General features: G+C 57.6%; 7 protein-coding genes and 1 non-coding gene across 8 annotated transcripts; all 8 read right to left on the minus strand.

The window, feature by feature from the left end:
* Positions 1-376: 376 nt before the first annotated feature.
* On the minus strand, positions 377-448 carry EHS24_001687. The gene has a single exon. It is a non-coding gene; the product is annotated as a tRNA-Arg (tRNA).
* A 376-nt stretch (positions 449-824) lies between these two features.
* Positions 825-2,930, minus strand: EHS24_001688 (uncharacterized protein; the record flags this gene model as incomplete). The annotated part of the gene is made up of 1 exon (XM_028617464.1): positions 825-2,930. One exon carries the CDS (start codon positions 2,928-2,930, stop codon positions 825-827), a length of 2,106 nt encoding a protein of 701 aa, XP_028473927.1.
* Positions 2,931-3,189: 259 nt separating this feature from the next.
* EHS24_001689 (uncharacterized protein) lies at positions 3,190-4,980 on the minus strand (the record flags this gene model as incomplete). Its single annotated transcript, XM_028617465.1, has 1 exon — positions 3,190-4,980. The coding sequence occupies one exon, from the start codon at positions 4,978-4,980 to the stop codon at positions 3,190-3,192; it is 1,791 nt and encodes a 596-aa protein (XP_028473928.1).
* A 426-nt stretch (positions 4,981-5,406) lies between these two features.
* On the minus strand, positions 5,407-7,298 carry EHS24_001690 (uncharacterized protein; the record flags this gene model as incomplete). Its single annotated transcript, XM_028617466.1, has 3 exons — positions 5,407-6,257; positions 6,327-6,991; positions 7,048-7,298. 3 exons carry the CDS (start codon positions 7,296-7,298, stop codon positions 5,407-5,409), a joined length of 1,767 nt encoding a protein of 588 aa, XP_028473929.1.
* A 1,381-nt stretch (positions 7,299-8,679) lies between these two features.
* Positions 8,680-9,715, minus strand: EHS24_001691 (uncharacterized protein; the record flags this gene model as incomplete). Its single annotated transcript, XM_028617467.1, has 2 exons — positions 8,680-8,973; positions 9,035-9,715. 2 exons carry the CDS (start codon positions 9,713-9,715, stop codon positions 8,680-8,682), a joined length of 975 nt encoding a protein of 324 aa, XP_028473930.1.
* Positions 9,716-10,030: 315 nt separating this feature from the next.
* EHS24_001692 (uncharacterized protein) lies at positions 10,031-11,050 on the minus strand (the record flags this gene model as incomplete). The annotated part of the gene is made up of 1 exon (XM_028617468.1): positions 10,031-11,050. One exon carries the CDS (start codon positions 11,048-11,050, stop codon positions 10,031-10,033), a length of 1,020 nt encoding a protein of 339 aa, XP_028473931.1.
* Positions 11,051-11,368: 318 nt separating this feature from the next.
* Positions 11,369-12,431, minus strand: EHS24_001693 (uncharacterized protein; the record flags this gene model as incomplete). The annotated part of the gene is made up of 3 exons (XM_028617469.1): positions 11,369-11,372; positions 11,463-12,367; positions 12,414-12,431. The coding sequence occupies 3 exons, from the start codon at positions 12,429-12,431 to the stop codon at positions 11,369-11,371; spliced, it is 927 nt and encodes a 308-aa protein (XP_028473932.1).
* Positions 12,432-12,905: 474 nt separating this feature from the next.
* On the minus strand, positions 12,906-14,947 carry EHS24_001694 (uncharacterized protein; the record flags this gene model as incomplete). Its single annotated transcript, XM_028617470.1, has 5 exons — positions 12,906-13,230; positions 13,280-14,382; positions 14,435-14,475; positions 14,525-14,632; positions 14,689-14,947. The coding sequence occupies 5 exons, from the start codon at positions 14,945-14,947 to the stop codon at positions 12,906-12,908; spliced, it is 1,836 nt and encodes a 611-aa protein (XP_028473933.1).
* Between the last annotated feature and the right edge of the window lie 641 nt (positions 14,948-15,588).

Genomic DNA, 15,588 nt, shown 5'->3' on the forward strand with positions numbered 1-15,588 from the left:
TGTGCATACCTGGAGACTAAGCATAAGGGATGACCAAAGTGTGGCGTCGCAGTTGGGGGCGATCCGCATGACCTCATCCGTGGACTTGCCGTCGCGTCAGTTCCTCCTCACACTCAACTCGTTTTGCCTCTCTGTTTGCATTCCTGTTGGGCAAGTATTAATGGTAAATGCTTGGCTGGACTATGTAATCCAGGCAGATACCACCAGTGATACAGAGGGAACAAGCACCTCGCGTGATGGACTTCCCCACCGGTGTTCAAAAATAGACCGCCCAACAACTCTCTCGGCCCTGCCAACACCGCCAAGACACCGGTGACTCGTCCAAATCTGCAGACCAGCAAAAGATGATTGTCGCTTACTTCTACTGAAGTAATGCAACCCCCTGCGGGGATCGAACCCACGATCTTGTCCTTAGGAAAGACACGCCGTACCGCTGGGCCAAGGGGGCCACGAATGTTGCTGACGTAATCGTTTTGGCCGACTAATTTTAAAGGACTTGCCGTCCAATGCAAACCGTTTCAAGCTAGGCTCTGCCATGCTCGCGAGTGACGGAGTGTGCGTGTGGTGTGACAAAGATGTAAGTGTAGGGGTGGCGGTGTTGCACCGCAACGGCAGCCTGGGTGGTGCATATGCGTACGGAAAACCGCCTGGTTAGGGCCGGCTCGTGCTGTGATGGAATCAGTGGTGACGCGGATCGCTGGTCAGATCAGTCACAATGTCGGTCCGGGATACAGGATACGGCATACATCCTTGTGTAATACATACAACTGGTCTTTGCTGTGCAAAGTGGTGACAAGAGAGACAGACAGTGAGAGTTGAAGGCTTTACACGTCATGGACGACGACGGTCTCGAGGGCATACTGCTCCTCGCCCACCTTGGCTCGGTACTCGGCATGCGTATAGAACGACATGTGCTGGATAGGGTGCTCGTGTACGTTTCCCGGGCGCATGCGCTGCACGACGTCGACGATACTCTTCTCGATCTGGTAACGCGACATCTCGGAGGGGGCCTTGGCACGGCCCATCCAAGCCGGCCACAGATTCTCGACACCGACGAGCGTGTAGTTGATGCGCGTGTATGTGTTGCTCACGGTGATGATGGCGGTGTCGAGTAGAGTTGTGTTCTGGCGCCTGAAGGAAAAGGTTGGGGGAGCGTGGGAGAGGTCTTGGGTGAAGATGAGGACAACCTCGCGGAGGCTGGGCGGCGTGGCGAATTGCTCCAGCTCGGCGTCTGGAAAGTCTAGGTCCCTGTCGTCGTAGCGAACATTGAGGACGAGACGCTCGAAGCCGTTGGGAATAGGTCCCACACGGGCAAGGTAGCCTGCAGACCTGTCCTCGAAGTAGCTGTTGACATTGCCGTACGCGCTGTCAAACTGGCTCCAGTGCCTGCGCAAGGTCGATGTGAAAATGATCAGTTTGCGAGCGCGCACAGGCAGACTCCAGATGAACCCAGGGTCGGGGTGCAAGCGCACAGTCTCGACGTTTACAAACTTCTTGGCGAGGGCGACCAGGTTGGGGACTTGGCCTACAACATCCACGACGCGAGAGTTGCGGACAAACTGCCAATACATGGTTTCGTCCAGAATCTCGCTGTCGAGGGCGAGGAGCCGTGGCAGTTCGAACCTGCTTCCGCGGAGGTTGAAATAGGGTCTTGGGGCTTGACCTTGGCCGTCATGGGAGCGGTCTTCGTTGTCGCCGAGGCCCTTGAGGACGATCTGGGCGGGGATGGAGACAGTGTGGTGAGACTGAAGAGTTTGGTGGTGGAGCTGTGCCCATGTGCTGACGGAAGGGAGGGCGGAGCGAGGCCGAGGCCGAGGCTTCTTCTCTTGCGAACGTGCTTGTGTGCTACCCAGAAACGGGAAGCGGCCGGTTCGCTGACCTTGATGCTCGTCGCGACTCGACCAGCGGTGGGTAGCAGGAGCAGAGGACACCTTGCCGGATCCTTGACCGGGACGTGACTGGCCACCGGACGCAGCGATGGCCTGCTGAGCCTGGACAAACGCGACGGCCACGGCCTCGGTTGTCACCGTGAGAAAGTCTTGTTCGCTCATCCCTCGGCGGCGGTTAGTGCCCTCGTTTGAGCGCGAAGATGTGCTGGGGTTGGCGTCGTCGGCGGTGTTACGACGCTTTCTCCTTGTACCATTCTGGGAAGAGGTCAAGGTCGTCTGGGTTACAAAAGTGTTGTTGGACAACGAGAATGAGTCGTCGGCCGTTGAAAGAGCGGGGAAGGCAACGGCGGTGGTTGGGTCCTGGACGTGATACTGGATTGCTTCGTGTGCGTTGACAACGGATGTGCGCGTACACAACTCGTCCTCGTCCTCGACCTCACTCGCTGACGACGCGACGGAGATCCCGGTGGCGCGGTCGTATGTGTGTTCCGACAGGTGACGCGGACGCGTGATCTGGGACAGCCATTCGCCTTCACGCGGCACATGAACGCGACCCAGCGCGCCAAGAGGGACATCGGACGAGTGGTTGGTTGATGGGTAGGCATTGTCGACAGCAGAACGGGGAACCTTGGGCGGGGAAGGCGGTGGCAAGGCGTCCGTGAAGCCTTCCTCCGTTCCCAGGGAAGGTCCAGTCATCATCCCTATGGGCAAAGACAGGCGTTGTTTGCGAGGGTGGCTGGAGGCCTTTTGACGTTGTTGGGCTACCCACTCCTCGTAACTCGGGAACTCGGTTAGGGTGTGTGGTGGGGTATCGCGAGCCGTGCGGTTGAGGAGACTTGACGCTGTTGTCGATGTGGTGCCTGAGCGCAAAGACGAGGACGACATCGGTGGGGATATGGGCATGGACAACCTGCGGGCGGCGCTGCCGATGCCACGCTTGAGCTTGGGAAAGATTTGGGTATCGTGGGAAGGTGGATCGGGGTCGTCTGAGGCGAGGGACGCAAAGGCGAAGAAGGAGAAGCGACGCGACTTGGAGGTCATGGTGAGTGGACGTTTGTAGAGAGAAGGAACGAAGGATGGATGGATGACTGAGAAACAACAACACCAGCCCAAAACTAGGCGGTCCGTGCGCAGAACCAAACACACACCCCACCACGCAACCCCTGGTGCAACGCTCCACTCATACGTCTCATGCGTCGCATATGTTCACTGTCGTTGTATTCGTGTGTTGGAAACAGACGACAAACTACTACAAGCACTGTTACCATGCACACTAGCCACCATACAAAACACTAGTTTATCACTTCTCCTCCTCCTGGTACATGTCAATGTGGTACTGGTCCTCGCCAACAGCGGCACGATACTCGGCCTTGGTGTAGCAGCAAACGAGCTCCGAGACGGTACTGAACACCCACTCGGGCCTAGCCTGGGGCATCTTGGTGGCAACCAAGTCGCACAGAGCGTAAACGATCCTGGAAAGCGTGTTGTTGGCATCACCCCTGCCCTTGAATGGGTCTTTCGAGCCTGGATACGTCGACGACAGCCACGAGGGGTTGAACTCGTCGAGGTCGACAAAGGTGTACTTGACCAGAGGGAAAGTTGTGACAAATTCATTGAGAATGGGGGCCAGGGCGATACCGCGCACACAAACTTCGGCGGTCTGTCTGGGGTTCCTGAGACACGGTCCGTTGAACACGATGACGGCCTCGGTGAGCTGGTGAGGAGACGCAAACCACTTGAAGCGGCCGCCACAGTACTTGTCGTCGTACTGCAGGTTGACGACGAGGCGCTGGATCTGTGAAGGAAGTGCGGCCTTGTGGAACAGAACACCGGCACTGGAAGCGACAAAGCCGTCAGTCGTGGGGGTTTCGGTTGGCCAGGTGTTGGGGAGGTTGCGGACCAAGACAAGCTCTTCAGCCTCGGTGTTGTAAAGGTAAATTCCCTTGGACGATATCTTGTCGGTCCACATGCGAATGACCTGCACATTTTGCAGCTTCAGCTTGGAGATGGCCTGGGCATCCCAGAGGGTCGGCTGAGCGGAAGCGAAGACTACGCTCTCATGCGCGGCACGAGAGCCGGAGAGAAGGCATGGAGCTTCCTCCCCACGCACAGTGAGGACTCGAATCTGCCGACCCACCGCGCACATGTCGGGCGTGATCGTGTGGTGAATGCTGAACGCTCCCTTCTCCTTGGCGCCCCAGTGGCGGTAGATTGTGGCTTGAGGGGTGTGTGACGTTGGGTTGTTGCCAAACACGTCAGAATGGAGCTCGAGGTGGTAGCAAAGGTACGAGTTGGCCCACTCGCGGAAACCGTCACCAGAGCGACGGAGGCGTTGGAGGTCCTCCACACAGAGGTTGTCCAGGATGCTGTCGACGATGTGGGGGTAGAGGGTGACGTTGAGCATGTCGAGGATGGTGGAGACCTTGGCCTGAGGCTGGGGAGAAGCTTGCTTTTGTGGAGGCATGGGAGGAAGTTGGGGAGATTCAGCCAGGTCGTCGCCCTCAAACCCAGTGGCAGGGAGGGTGCTGGGGTTGAACTCGAGGCCCGGCGCTGAGGCTGGAGCGACCGCGGTGGTAGACGTCTGGCGCGTCTGGTATTCGAGCTCGAGGGCATCCGCGAGATTAAGTGGGTCGCCTTCATTCTGTCCTGAAGGCGGAAGCTGAAGAGGGTCGAACTTGAAGCTGGGCAGACGTGGTAAAAGGCAGGCATCCATGCTACGCTTAGGCGTGAGACTCGCCGATTTGCTGCCCTTGTTGAAGAACTTGACGGTAGCAGCACGCTTGAGTTTGGGCAGCGGCGAGGGACGGCGACTGGAAGAGAGAGTCGCGGTTGAAGTAGGAGGATGGACGAGGGGTGCCAGCTGTGGGAGGCTGGGAAGCTGCGGGAAGGCCTTGGTCTTGTCCTCCCACACTGTGGAACACGACGTTTCGGTGGAGGCGGACGAGACGGGGCGCGAGGTACCCTTGTTGGGGACACGAGGGCGGCGAATGTCCTTGCGCTCGGGTACAGAAAGGTATTGATCCTTGTCATTGTCTGAAGACCCCTTGCGTCCAGCGCGTCCAGTAAAGGACAGACGCGAGAGGAGGTTCATGGTGGCTGTACGGAGACTGGGCCGATCGCCCAGCGAGGAAGGGGTGTCGCTCGGTGGGGGGTTTATGACAATCTTGGGATGCGGAGGCATCCGAGTGTGGACAGGATGGATGGGTAACACGCACGAAGGGGGAGTGAGGAATGAAGAGGTGGAACCAGAAGGTCACGTTTGGCCTGGTGGCAAAACGCGGACGGCTGGATCGGAGGATCAGTGGCGATCGGTGGCAAAAAGTCAGGCGCGTCAGTTTTGCGAAGTCACCGTGTTGGGACTGCCTTTATCCGTCCCTCTTCCAGTGTCATGAACCTATGCATGCGCCGTAACACAGCGTCCTCCGTATCTGCTAGGGCCTCGCTACAACCTAGGTGAACCAACTTCTTCCTTACTTCTCCTTATTGCGTGTTTTGTTCAACTATACAAACTGCTTTACTAACCAGGGATGATCTTGGGGAAGCGCTTACGCAGCTCGTGTTTCTGGATCTTGCCGGTCGACGTCTTGGGCAGGTCCGCAACAATCTCGACCCACTCTGGACGCGCAAAACCGGGGAGCAAGGGCCTGACAAAGCTCTTGAGGTCGACAGCAAAGCCGTCCGCGTTGTTCTGCCACTTGGAAGTGGCGGTCGGGCGGAGGATGACAAACGAGTGGGCACGCTCGCCGTACTTCTCGTGCGGACGAGCGACAACGGCGCACTCAAGGACATCGGGGTGCTGGTAGATGACACTCTCGATGGAGAGCGACGAGGCGTTCTCGCCGCCCGAGATGATAATGTCTTTGGAGCGATCCTGGACAGAGATCATGCCGTAGGGCATGCGAACGGCGAGGTCACCAGAGTGGAAGAATCCGCCCTCAAAGGCCTTGGCAGTCTCCTCGGGGTTGTTCCAGTACTCTTTCATGACAATGTTGCCACGCATGACAATCTCGCCGACCTGGTTGCCGTTGGGGGTCACGTCGACGAGGCCATCCTTGTTGGAACCCTCATGGTCGACGATACGGGCTTCCTCCGCGGTAACGAACGCGTGACCCTGCATTGCCTTGCGCCTGAAGAACTCCTCCTCGTCCAGTTCGGTGTCCCACTCGGGGTGCTGGATACAGGTAGTGAAGGGACCGTACGTTTCGGTAAGGCCATAGACGTGGACTACGCGGATGTTGAGCTTCGTCTCCAGCGTCTTGATGAGGAAGGCAGACGGAGCTGCACCCGCAAGAAGCACACGGATAGCGTGGGGAACTGGACGAGCCCAAGAGCTGTTGATGATTCCGATGGCCACAGTTGGAGCCATACCTATGCTGTCAGCTGGATTGCTTTCGTGTCGGATCGCTTGCGTGTCGGATTGCCTTCATGTTAACTCACAGATAGTGCTGATCTTGTCCCTCAGGATACTTTGCCACACTTCGCTATAATCACCAACGCTGCGGAGGCAAACTTGTCCGGCTGTGGCGGCTGTGACGGCAAAGGGGAAAGTCCACCCCAGGGCGTGGAAAGCCGGCAAAATCCAGAGGTAGTTGGACTCAAAATCGAGCTTGGATTCCATCGCGTTGGCCATAGCTGCCAAGTACGTCCCCCTAAACGTCCCGACAACTCCCTTTGGAGATCCTGTCGTGCCTGATGTGTAGCAAATCGAAAGGTTAGCGTCTTCATTGTCGATGAGCTCGAGCTCCTGCCATCCGAGAGTGTCGGCGTCGTGCTGGCCGGACTCGATCAGAATCTCGTAGGGGTCGGTAGGGTCACGGCCACCCGTGTCGTTTGAGACGATGACCTCGCCCTTGAAGTCGGCGGCAAGGTGCTTGAACTCGTGGTCGACCACGAGCAGCTTGCAGCCAGAGTGATCGAGAATGTAGTTGACCTCGGGCTTGGTGAGACGGATGTTGAGAGGGACAATGACCGCGTGGATGGCAGGCAGGGCCTGGATGAGGTCGAGGATCATGGGCACGTTGGGGCAGATGATACCCACACGGTCGCCGCGCTTGATACCCTTGGCCTTGAGACCGTACGCGAGCGCACAAACGCGCATGGCCCTTTGACAGGTGTTAGCCACGGCGGATGGGAGATGTAGCATAATTGTGAGACTCACCACTCGGCGTAGGTCCATTCGACACCAATTCCCGGGTGCTTGAGGGCTACCCTACGAGGACGAATGAGGGCAGAGCGCAGAAGGAACTGGACTGGGTTGAGCGGTGTGATGTGGACAGGGAGACCGGGGGGAGGCTTGGCCTGGAACTTGAGTGCGTTGGGGTTCCTGTGACGGCTGTTGAGCTGGGATGCATGGTGCTTGAGGCGAGTGGACGCCTGCGACTGGAGCTGGTCCTTGCTGGCGGGCGACATTTTGGGAGTTGAGGGTGGAATGGACGATGGGAAATGTAAGAGGTGGAGACAGCTCCCGTTTAAGATGATAGCGTCGTGGGCGGGGCAAATCCCGGCAACTGGGCGATGAGTGAACGCCGGGCGCGGGGAGATTTAGCCGGGCGGTGGAGGTCACCGCTGGTGGTTTCTGCCGAACTCCTGGGGGTGATCCTTCTGGCGCCCCACAAGGGTACAAGGAGTGCGTTTGGGGCCACGAATCGTGCTGGCAATTAGCGCTCAAAGGCCGCCTGGTTCGCTAAGCAGCGCCTGTGCGCACTGGTTGCTGGGTGCCAAGTACAGTCATAAACGACGTCGGTGCGTGCGCGGTCAAGATACTTGGCGCCGAGCAATGCCGTGTCCCAATTTCCGCCCACCTGGGGTTGAAGTGCAGCCTGGTCCAGGATCCAAATTATCGGCACCGCCAACAAACACCAGGGATGAGGCTCCGTTGAGCTGGTCGCAGACAAGTGTCAGTATGTGTCAGTATGTGTTGGCGTGGTGGGTGTTGAGGAGTGGACAGCATACCGTGTCAAAAGAAAAGTACCCCATCGCACAAGTGCTGATAACCGAGTCCACGTCAGCCACATAAGTACCGACACTATCGAGCACCTCATTACGATCATTGCGCAACGTTCCCCCGCACTCTGAGACATAAACCGAAACGACCGAACGTCCCACACCGGTCATCGCATGCCCAGAGGCCAGACGCCAGACGCTCAGAGCCAGAGGCGTGTCCCTTCGAATTTTGTAACCGGCGGCATGTCGGTCCGACTGCGCACATTATCCAGCCTGAATGCCCCCGGTCCGAGAGGCACATGTGCTGGCGAGCCGAGAGATGCCGGAGGGGAGGCAGGGCCCATAGGCATGGCCCTTCGGGGCCCCGGGAATTGATCGGTGGAGGACGACCACCTCGCAACTGTTGGACATCCGATTGCGTGCGCACCGGTGAGTACACTGCGGCTCGAAAGTACTGGGCAGAGAGTACATATGTCACCGACGTAGCCTGAAAAGAGAGCACGTATTATCGACATGCTTGTACATGGAAGAGCAGCTCGGGCAGTGGCACGGCTGTCGTCTGCTCCAGTGCTGCTACGCTGCAGCTATTCTGGATCTTGGGGACACTTCGAAGGGTTGGTGTGGCGGCGGCGGACATGTTGGAGGGTACAGGGGGTGCATGTAAGGTGATATATCTGCGGAGGAGACGGAAGGAGGCCGACCATGTTAACAGAGCGGTGCGGTGTGGATTGGCGAGGCTGGTGACGGAATGTCGACAGTAGGGAGCATGGGTTCCCACAACCTGCAAAAAAGGTCGTCAGGCTGGTCTTCGGTGTTCGGTGTCGAACGTACCATGCAGTTCATCATTTCACATGGTACACACAGGGGGGTGCGTCTCGAGCCACAGCTCTTCCGGTGACAGGGTGGCATAGTACTCGGGGCCTGTCATAAATACAAGTTTCGTAGATAAACTGTTGGGGTGAAACTTGGGGTCGACGCTTGCCGGATTGGGTGCGACGAGAGCTCCTGAATGGGGCGGAAAACTCGCGAGCAGTTGCTGGTCGTTTGAAGGGCCGCGCTTGTCGTATCCCCACCACCTTGGATCGACGAGATTGAAGTCGACGATAGTGAACGTTCCATCGACAAAGGCGTTACCATCAGGCTGTGAATAGCCGATCAAATCCGACAGGACTCGGACCAAAGCGCCGCCCACGGGTAGAGACCACGCCCTCCTTCGTGTAACGGTAGGCGCTTCGGTTTGAAGGTGGTGACCAGTCGCTGAAGGTGAGAACAATATCATTCATTTCCCAGAAGAATTCTGCAGGGAAGAATAGATTCGAAGGGTCTTGGAGTCGAGTGCCATTGAAAACAGACTTTGACGGGCCCGGATCAATGCAAGGGAGAGAGGACTCGTCCAAGGGGTATTCCTTGAATATGATGAAGTTGTTGCAACGACAGATGGGACCATTAACGAAATCTCCCGAAACACGAATGGTGTCGACATGAATATCTGGTAGGTCGAGCTGCCTCGCCTCCACGTCGACCACGTCCAGAATGCGGGTGTAAAAATTGATAAGGTCCTGGTGAATGTCGAGGTCAAGATGGAGGGCCACGTCCTTTGACTCGGGGCTTGCGCGAACCACCAGACACGGGCTCCGGTTGTCTGCTTCGATCGGTTGAGCAGTGACATACTTGAACAGAACTGGATCAACCCTGTCCTGGAACGAATGGGAGAGAGAACGGAGTTTGAGAAGGGCAAACGCGTCGGCGTAGTGGATGATCCGGTCGATAATGTGCGGGAAGTAGTTACTGTCGATGGACACGGCCGTGCCGTGTGGGACGCGAGCAGGAGGACTGGGTTCAGTCTTTCTGCCCTTCTTCGAGTTGGCCTTGCGGGGTGGCATGGTGAGGGAATGCCTTGGAGGGGAGGATGCTGAGGACGAGTGTGCGAAAGGGAAGCTGTCAACGTGGCGTGATGATCACAAGGACTCCAGTCATTCCGACGTCAGCTGTGTGGACACGGAGGCAAACTGCACGGGTGGCGATACACATCCTCCCAGCTCGGCCAGCTCTCTGCCACTTCCACCCAACCTGGTTCCCAGGCTCACGGCTTTATCTTCTATAGCATACGGAGGGGAACGTGGGCCATGTATACCTGCAATCGACATGAATTACTGAGTATTTATACAAGAGTACGTCCGTCTCCAACGCCCGGTTGGTTATGGGGCCAGAGGATGCTCAGTCTCCAGCCGGAAGGCCTCAGGTGAGAGGGTCGCCGCGTATTCCTCGCCCGTCATGAACTTTATGTTGGGGAGAATTTGAGAGCGGAACTTGGTGAGATTGGATGCCAACATGGAAGCGTCGTCGTAGCGGCAGTATCCTCGCCAGTATTCTGTCACTTCTTCCAGCAATTGGTCCTGGTTGGTGGCGCCGGGTTGAAAGCCCAGCCATATTGGGTTTATATGTTCGAAATCTACGAGGGTGAGGGAACAGGCGACCACTGGACCAGGCGTGTCATCGCGGTAAGAACTGTCGTCGAGGATGTCGATTATGGTTGCAGCAATACAATGCCCCGCAGGCTTTGGGTTATACCGCGGCGGCCACGCAGGCGACCGTCTATCCCACGTAGGTGGCGGAGACCAGTGTGACGACACAAAGACCAAGTCGGCCTGGTGGTTCCCGTAGTAGTAAGAAACGTTGTACGCATTGTCCTGGGCATCCAGACCATTGAAGACAATCTTGGAGCACAAAGGGGCCGTCCCAGAGTGCCTGTCGTGGTCGAAAGGATATTTCTCGCAGGGGTGGAACAGAACGAGGACACGGGAAGGGGACAGGGGAGTCTCCAGCACGCTACCTAACCGAAGGAAATCAATGCTGGTCTCTTCCAGAAGTGTGCAACGCATATCGGCACCGCTGAGGACGTCCAGTACCTTGGTGTGCTTGGAGACGAGGGGTTTGTGGAGTTTAGCGTCCAACACAAGGGCAGGCTCGGCGGAGGTTGCTGCGGCTCGGATCACACACATGGCCTCCTCCTTCTTGTTGCGCGTGGAGGGTTGACAGACGACGTGCTTGAAGAGAACGGGGTCGACACGCTCGCGCATCTTGCGAGAGACGGAACGGAGCTTGAGAAGGCCAAACGCATCGCAATGGTCAACCATGAGGTCGATGAGATGGGGGAAGAAGGCGTAATCGATAGTAGTAGGACCCATCGATGGAGGTTTCCCAGCTTTGTGACGCATAGTGGAAAGGGTTCGTTTATGTGTCGAGGAGTGAGGATGTGTGAAAGGTGAAGCGGTCGAAGCGGACACTGATCAAACGTGACTCAACCACCGTGGACACGGTGTGCAGTGGCACCTGGGGCAGTCACGTGACCGCCACTCCCGCGAATACATATCCTCTGAGCACCCTGCCTGTACGTGGCGACTAAGGGCTCGAGATTTGGCCACACATTTGCAATAGACGAGGGCGCTTGCGCACTGGAGCACTGGAAGTGAGAGATGAGCGGTGTGAGGAAGGAGAGAGACTCGGTGTACGACACTGACACTGATCCATGCTACCTACCTTGGCTATTTACACTATCACGTACACATTGTCATCCCCCTGCGTTCTGTTTCTAGGCCCCATTGCTCTGGCGAAAGGTTCGCCGCATACTGTTCTCCGCTCATGAACTTGATCCTGTCCTCGGGGACCAGTGGAGGACCTGGAACACGGGCAGCGATGAGTTCACCCAACTGCGCCTCATTCGACGTGGCCTTGGTAAACGACAGCCACGTCGGGTCAACATGCGCGAGGTCGACGAATGTAAAGGTATCGCGGTGTCCATAGCGTGTGGTCAAAATCCTAGCGATGGATACGGCAAACTCGAGGCCGCGTAGGCCCGATTCGTGTCTCGAGTGTCGTGGTTGTTGCCAATGAGATAACATGAGGACCCAGTCGACATCATTGAGCATGTTGCGCATGCAGAGAAGCTCCAGATAGACGGGGTAGTCGAGATACTCCCAATGGAGCACTATCTTGCGACGGGTCTGGCCCATCTCCTTTTGTTGCGTTGGTCGATCACTTTCAGTGAAGGTTGATTGCCGACTCTCGCCCGAAACGACCAGTGTGTGGCACGCCATGATGTAGTAGAAGGTCGGAAGAATGTTCTGTACACGGATCACCTGGACGCCGCCCTTATCCGCCACTGCAGCTCGGTACATGTCTGCCGCAGACTGGACGTCCAGTACTTGGATGAAGGCATGGAGGCGCCGGTGTAGGTCTTCGTGGAGGACGAGTGTTGTTGAATCACGGGTGCGAACAGTCCAGCGTGGCTTGGCTGGGTGACCGCCCACTGCTTCGACCACAACATGTTTGAACAGGTGAGAATCGATTTGGTGACCAAAGGATCTGGACACACTCCGCAGTGTGAGGAGGTCTCGGGTGCTGGCTTGCTCCATGAGCGCGTCCATAATGGCGTCCATGATGTGTGGAAAGCCGAGGTGATCGATGACTACGGGCGGGCTGGCTTTGCTGGTTGTGGCCATGGCGACGAGATGTGTGGGCGTGAAGAACAGGAGCTGTGAGAGTGAGACCCCGACAGGCTATGTATACAAACGCGCCTACGTTCTGGGGCCGCGACATTGCAAGGAACCGACTGATCAAGTGATGTCTCATGTCTTGTGTTGGCTGTCATTAGTGCAAGGAACTGCAAGGAACTCGCCCACCACGGACCTCAGAAGTGGCGTTTCACCGGCCACATACGTCAATATTCCACCACGGTGTGCCTCAACACTCAATTGATGGCGTACGTGGCGTATAGGCCGACCTCGACCACTACGATATTCTGACGGTATCGTCATCGCAGACACGGCAGTCGTTCTCGATTGCATGCCCGCATGCCCAGGGATGCATGACCGGGCGGGATCATGGCCCTTTGGACACAGCCGACCCGAACGGTCTGCCTCTATTCTTCACCTTTGCTATCAACGAGTGGCCATATCAGAAAGGCGCAACGATGCATGATGAATATACGGAGATTCTATTCCACACCACTCCCCTGCCTACTGGCACACGAGTGGCTCCCCACGAACCCTCCTTCCTCTTCGTGTCTTTTGTCTAGTGGTGCTCGTGGCCCGACTTGATAGACGGATCCACGGGTGCGTATTCGGCCGATTCCACACTCTCGACGGAGAACGTGCGGTAGAGTTGAGGCCGTCCGCCCAGAGTAGTGGCGTCCTCGTCGCCGAGCTCCTCGGTAGAACCAGAAGGGCCGTCGGCGCCGGCTGCCGCAGCCGCACCAGCCGCGGTACCGGCAGCAGTACCAGCAGCAGCTTCCGCGTCACCGCGGTGGGGAAGTTTGGCGAGCATGCGGCCAAGGTCGTCGGCGTCGCGACCAGGCTGGGTCATACGGCGGATACGGCGACCGTAGAACAAGAGGAGACTGGGCATTGTCAGAGCGAGTTTGCGCGCGACAGACGGGGATTACTGACATGGGGCAAGGGATGAAGACGAGAGCGAGACACGCGACGAGCGTACCCGCCCAGTTAGGGTTGAGGGCCTCGTACATGTCGTAGGTAAACAGAGGGAAGACGACGCCAAGAATAGAACGTGTGACGGCACCGGCAGCAAGGACCGAGGCAGCCTTCATGAGGTACGCGTCGACGAGGTAACTGTTGAGGCCGAGGAAGAGGAGTACGATACCCATGCCGAACGGAACGGTGGCGATAATGGGCGCAATCCAGTGAATGGAGACGGGCACGCAGGTCCAGGCGAAGACGAAGAGGCCAACGGGCAGGACAATGCCGCCGACGATGCAGGAAGGGAGACGCGCTTCGGGAGTGGCGTAGCCTTCCTTCTCCAAGTTGCGAACATATCGTGGCTGATCGACAAACATGAGGTAGGTGAGAGCGATGAAAGCGCCGACAGTGACTCCGATAAAGGCCAGGGCGGCCACTCCCGGGTTCCAGCCGCGGTACCCCTGGAAGACGAGGGGGAAGGCCGTGAACTGCATGTAGAGGATGGCGTAGATGACAGCCATGTAAAGACTGATGACAGCGACAATGGGCTCGGTGAAGAGGAGAACGTAGGGAACGCGAAGCTGGTTGAGGAAGAGCTCCTTGGTGCGGAGGGGGTTGCGCACATCCTGCTCGCAGCGGTAGACCTTGCCAGTGACCTCGGAAAGGTTCTTGGCGCGCGCACGAAGCATAACGGGCGCGTAGGTCTCGGGAAGGTAAACACAGGTGATGAGGGTGAGGGCGGCTGAGAAAAAGGCAATGACGGAAGCGGTCCACTCCCACTTGTACTTCATGGAGAGGAAACCGCCCGCCACAGGACCAATGGAGGGACCGAGGAAGGGCATGAGAGCGAACACGCCCATGGCCATTCCGCGGTCTTTGGCCGTAAACAGATCGGCAATGACACCGCCAGAGTTGGTCATGGCCGAACTGCCAAACGTGCCGGCGAAGAAACGTAGCACGAGCATGGCGTTGAGCGATTTTGCGCCGCACACGCCGGCGTTGAAAGCGGTAAACGGAATGTAAGAAATGACAAAGATTAAGCGGCGGCCGAACACTTCAGAGCAGGGAGCCCAGAGCTGAACAAATGTTAGTGTTTTGAGCGTGGATCGGCCAAGGGGTTAGACTCACCAGAGGACCAACGACGAAGCCGAGCACGAAACAGCCAGTGACTAGTGTGGTTAACCTCTCTTCGAACCAGAGCGCAACCTCCTCACTCACTCATAGTGTACAGCATGGAGTTCTCGCCTGGGAACGCGATTCTAAGGTTCGCGATAGCTGCTGACAGCATGGACGAACCAAAGCCGACGGCGAGGGTGCCTGTGGCCACTGCGTTGGGTCAGCGGTGATGTCAAAAGTCTCCAGCGCCTGCCAACGGCACGCACCCAAAAGTGTGAGCAGCCACTTCTTCTTGGCAGAAAAGTTCAGGGGGTCCTCCTCGTCGTTTTCCAGCCAGAGGACGACATAGGGGTCCTCCTCGGTGCCCGATCCCTTGTACTCGTGATTGATGATGCGGGACCAAGGCGTGACACGGCTGCGCCACGGATAGCGCTTGAGGGTGAGGTCGGGACCGTCATATCCAGCCTCTGTGAGGTCGCCGGCGGACGGTGCCTTCTCAAGGACGCCAGAGGGCTGCTCTGACATTGTGGAAGGTAAAGGTGATGGGGGGGGGGTTAACGAGCGTGAGGGTGAGTGGACAAAGTGAAAGCATCAGTTTGCTTTCTAACGCGGGAACTCGTTCAGAGTCTCCCCAGGCGTCGCACAGCCCACCAAGCGGGCCATGGAGCAAGAGCGCATGGGGAACGAAACAACAAGATGCCATCTCGGCGACCGACCTGCTCAGCTGTTGACGGCAAAGGTGTCTATCGGGAGCATTTCAGGCGCGGCGCCCGTCAGATGCACCCGCAGTCGGGCGCCGGGATCCGTACATCCGGCAGCGTTCCTAATGGGGCCAAATCAAGGTTAATTCGCTTATTAGGAACGAGTCTCGTTTTGCAGGGTGCAACGCGGGGCTTGCCAAGTGTTCGTAGCCTGGAGTTGGAAAGGGGGCTGCTTGGCGCGCAGGCTCGTCCCCAGTCGTCCCAGTCTTTGTCTGTCTCGCCGAGCAGAACAGTGTGGGAAGGCGCCGGACAGCCCGATATCAGCCCGGGCCGGCAGGCGGCATTTGGATTCACGTCTTGAGTCTGATGTAGCCGGCGGCCGGAGTCTTTTGGTTCTCATGAACGTGGTGTTGTCGATGGTCTTGTGACTGGCAATGAGCTCTAGGCACCGCCCACCTCCGAAAT

The sequence above is a fragment of the Apiotrichum porosum genome (genome assembly GCF_003942205.1).
Source record: "Apiotrichum porosum strain DSM 27194 chromosome Unknown scaffold_11, whole genome shotgun sequence".
Classification (NCBI taxonomy): Eukaryota; Fungi; Basidiomycota; class Tremellomycetes; order Trichosporonales; family Trichosporonaceae; genus Apiotrichum; species Apiotrichum porosum.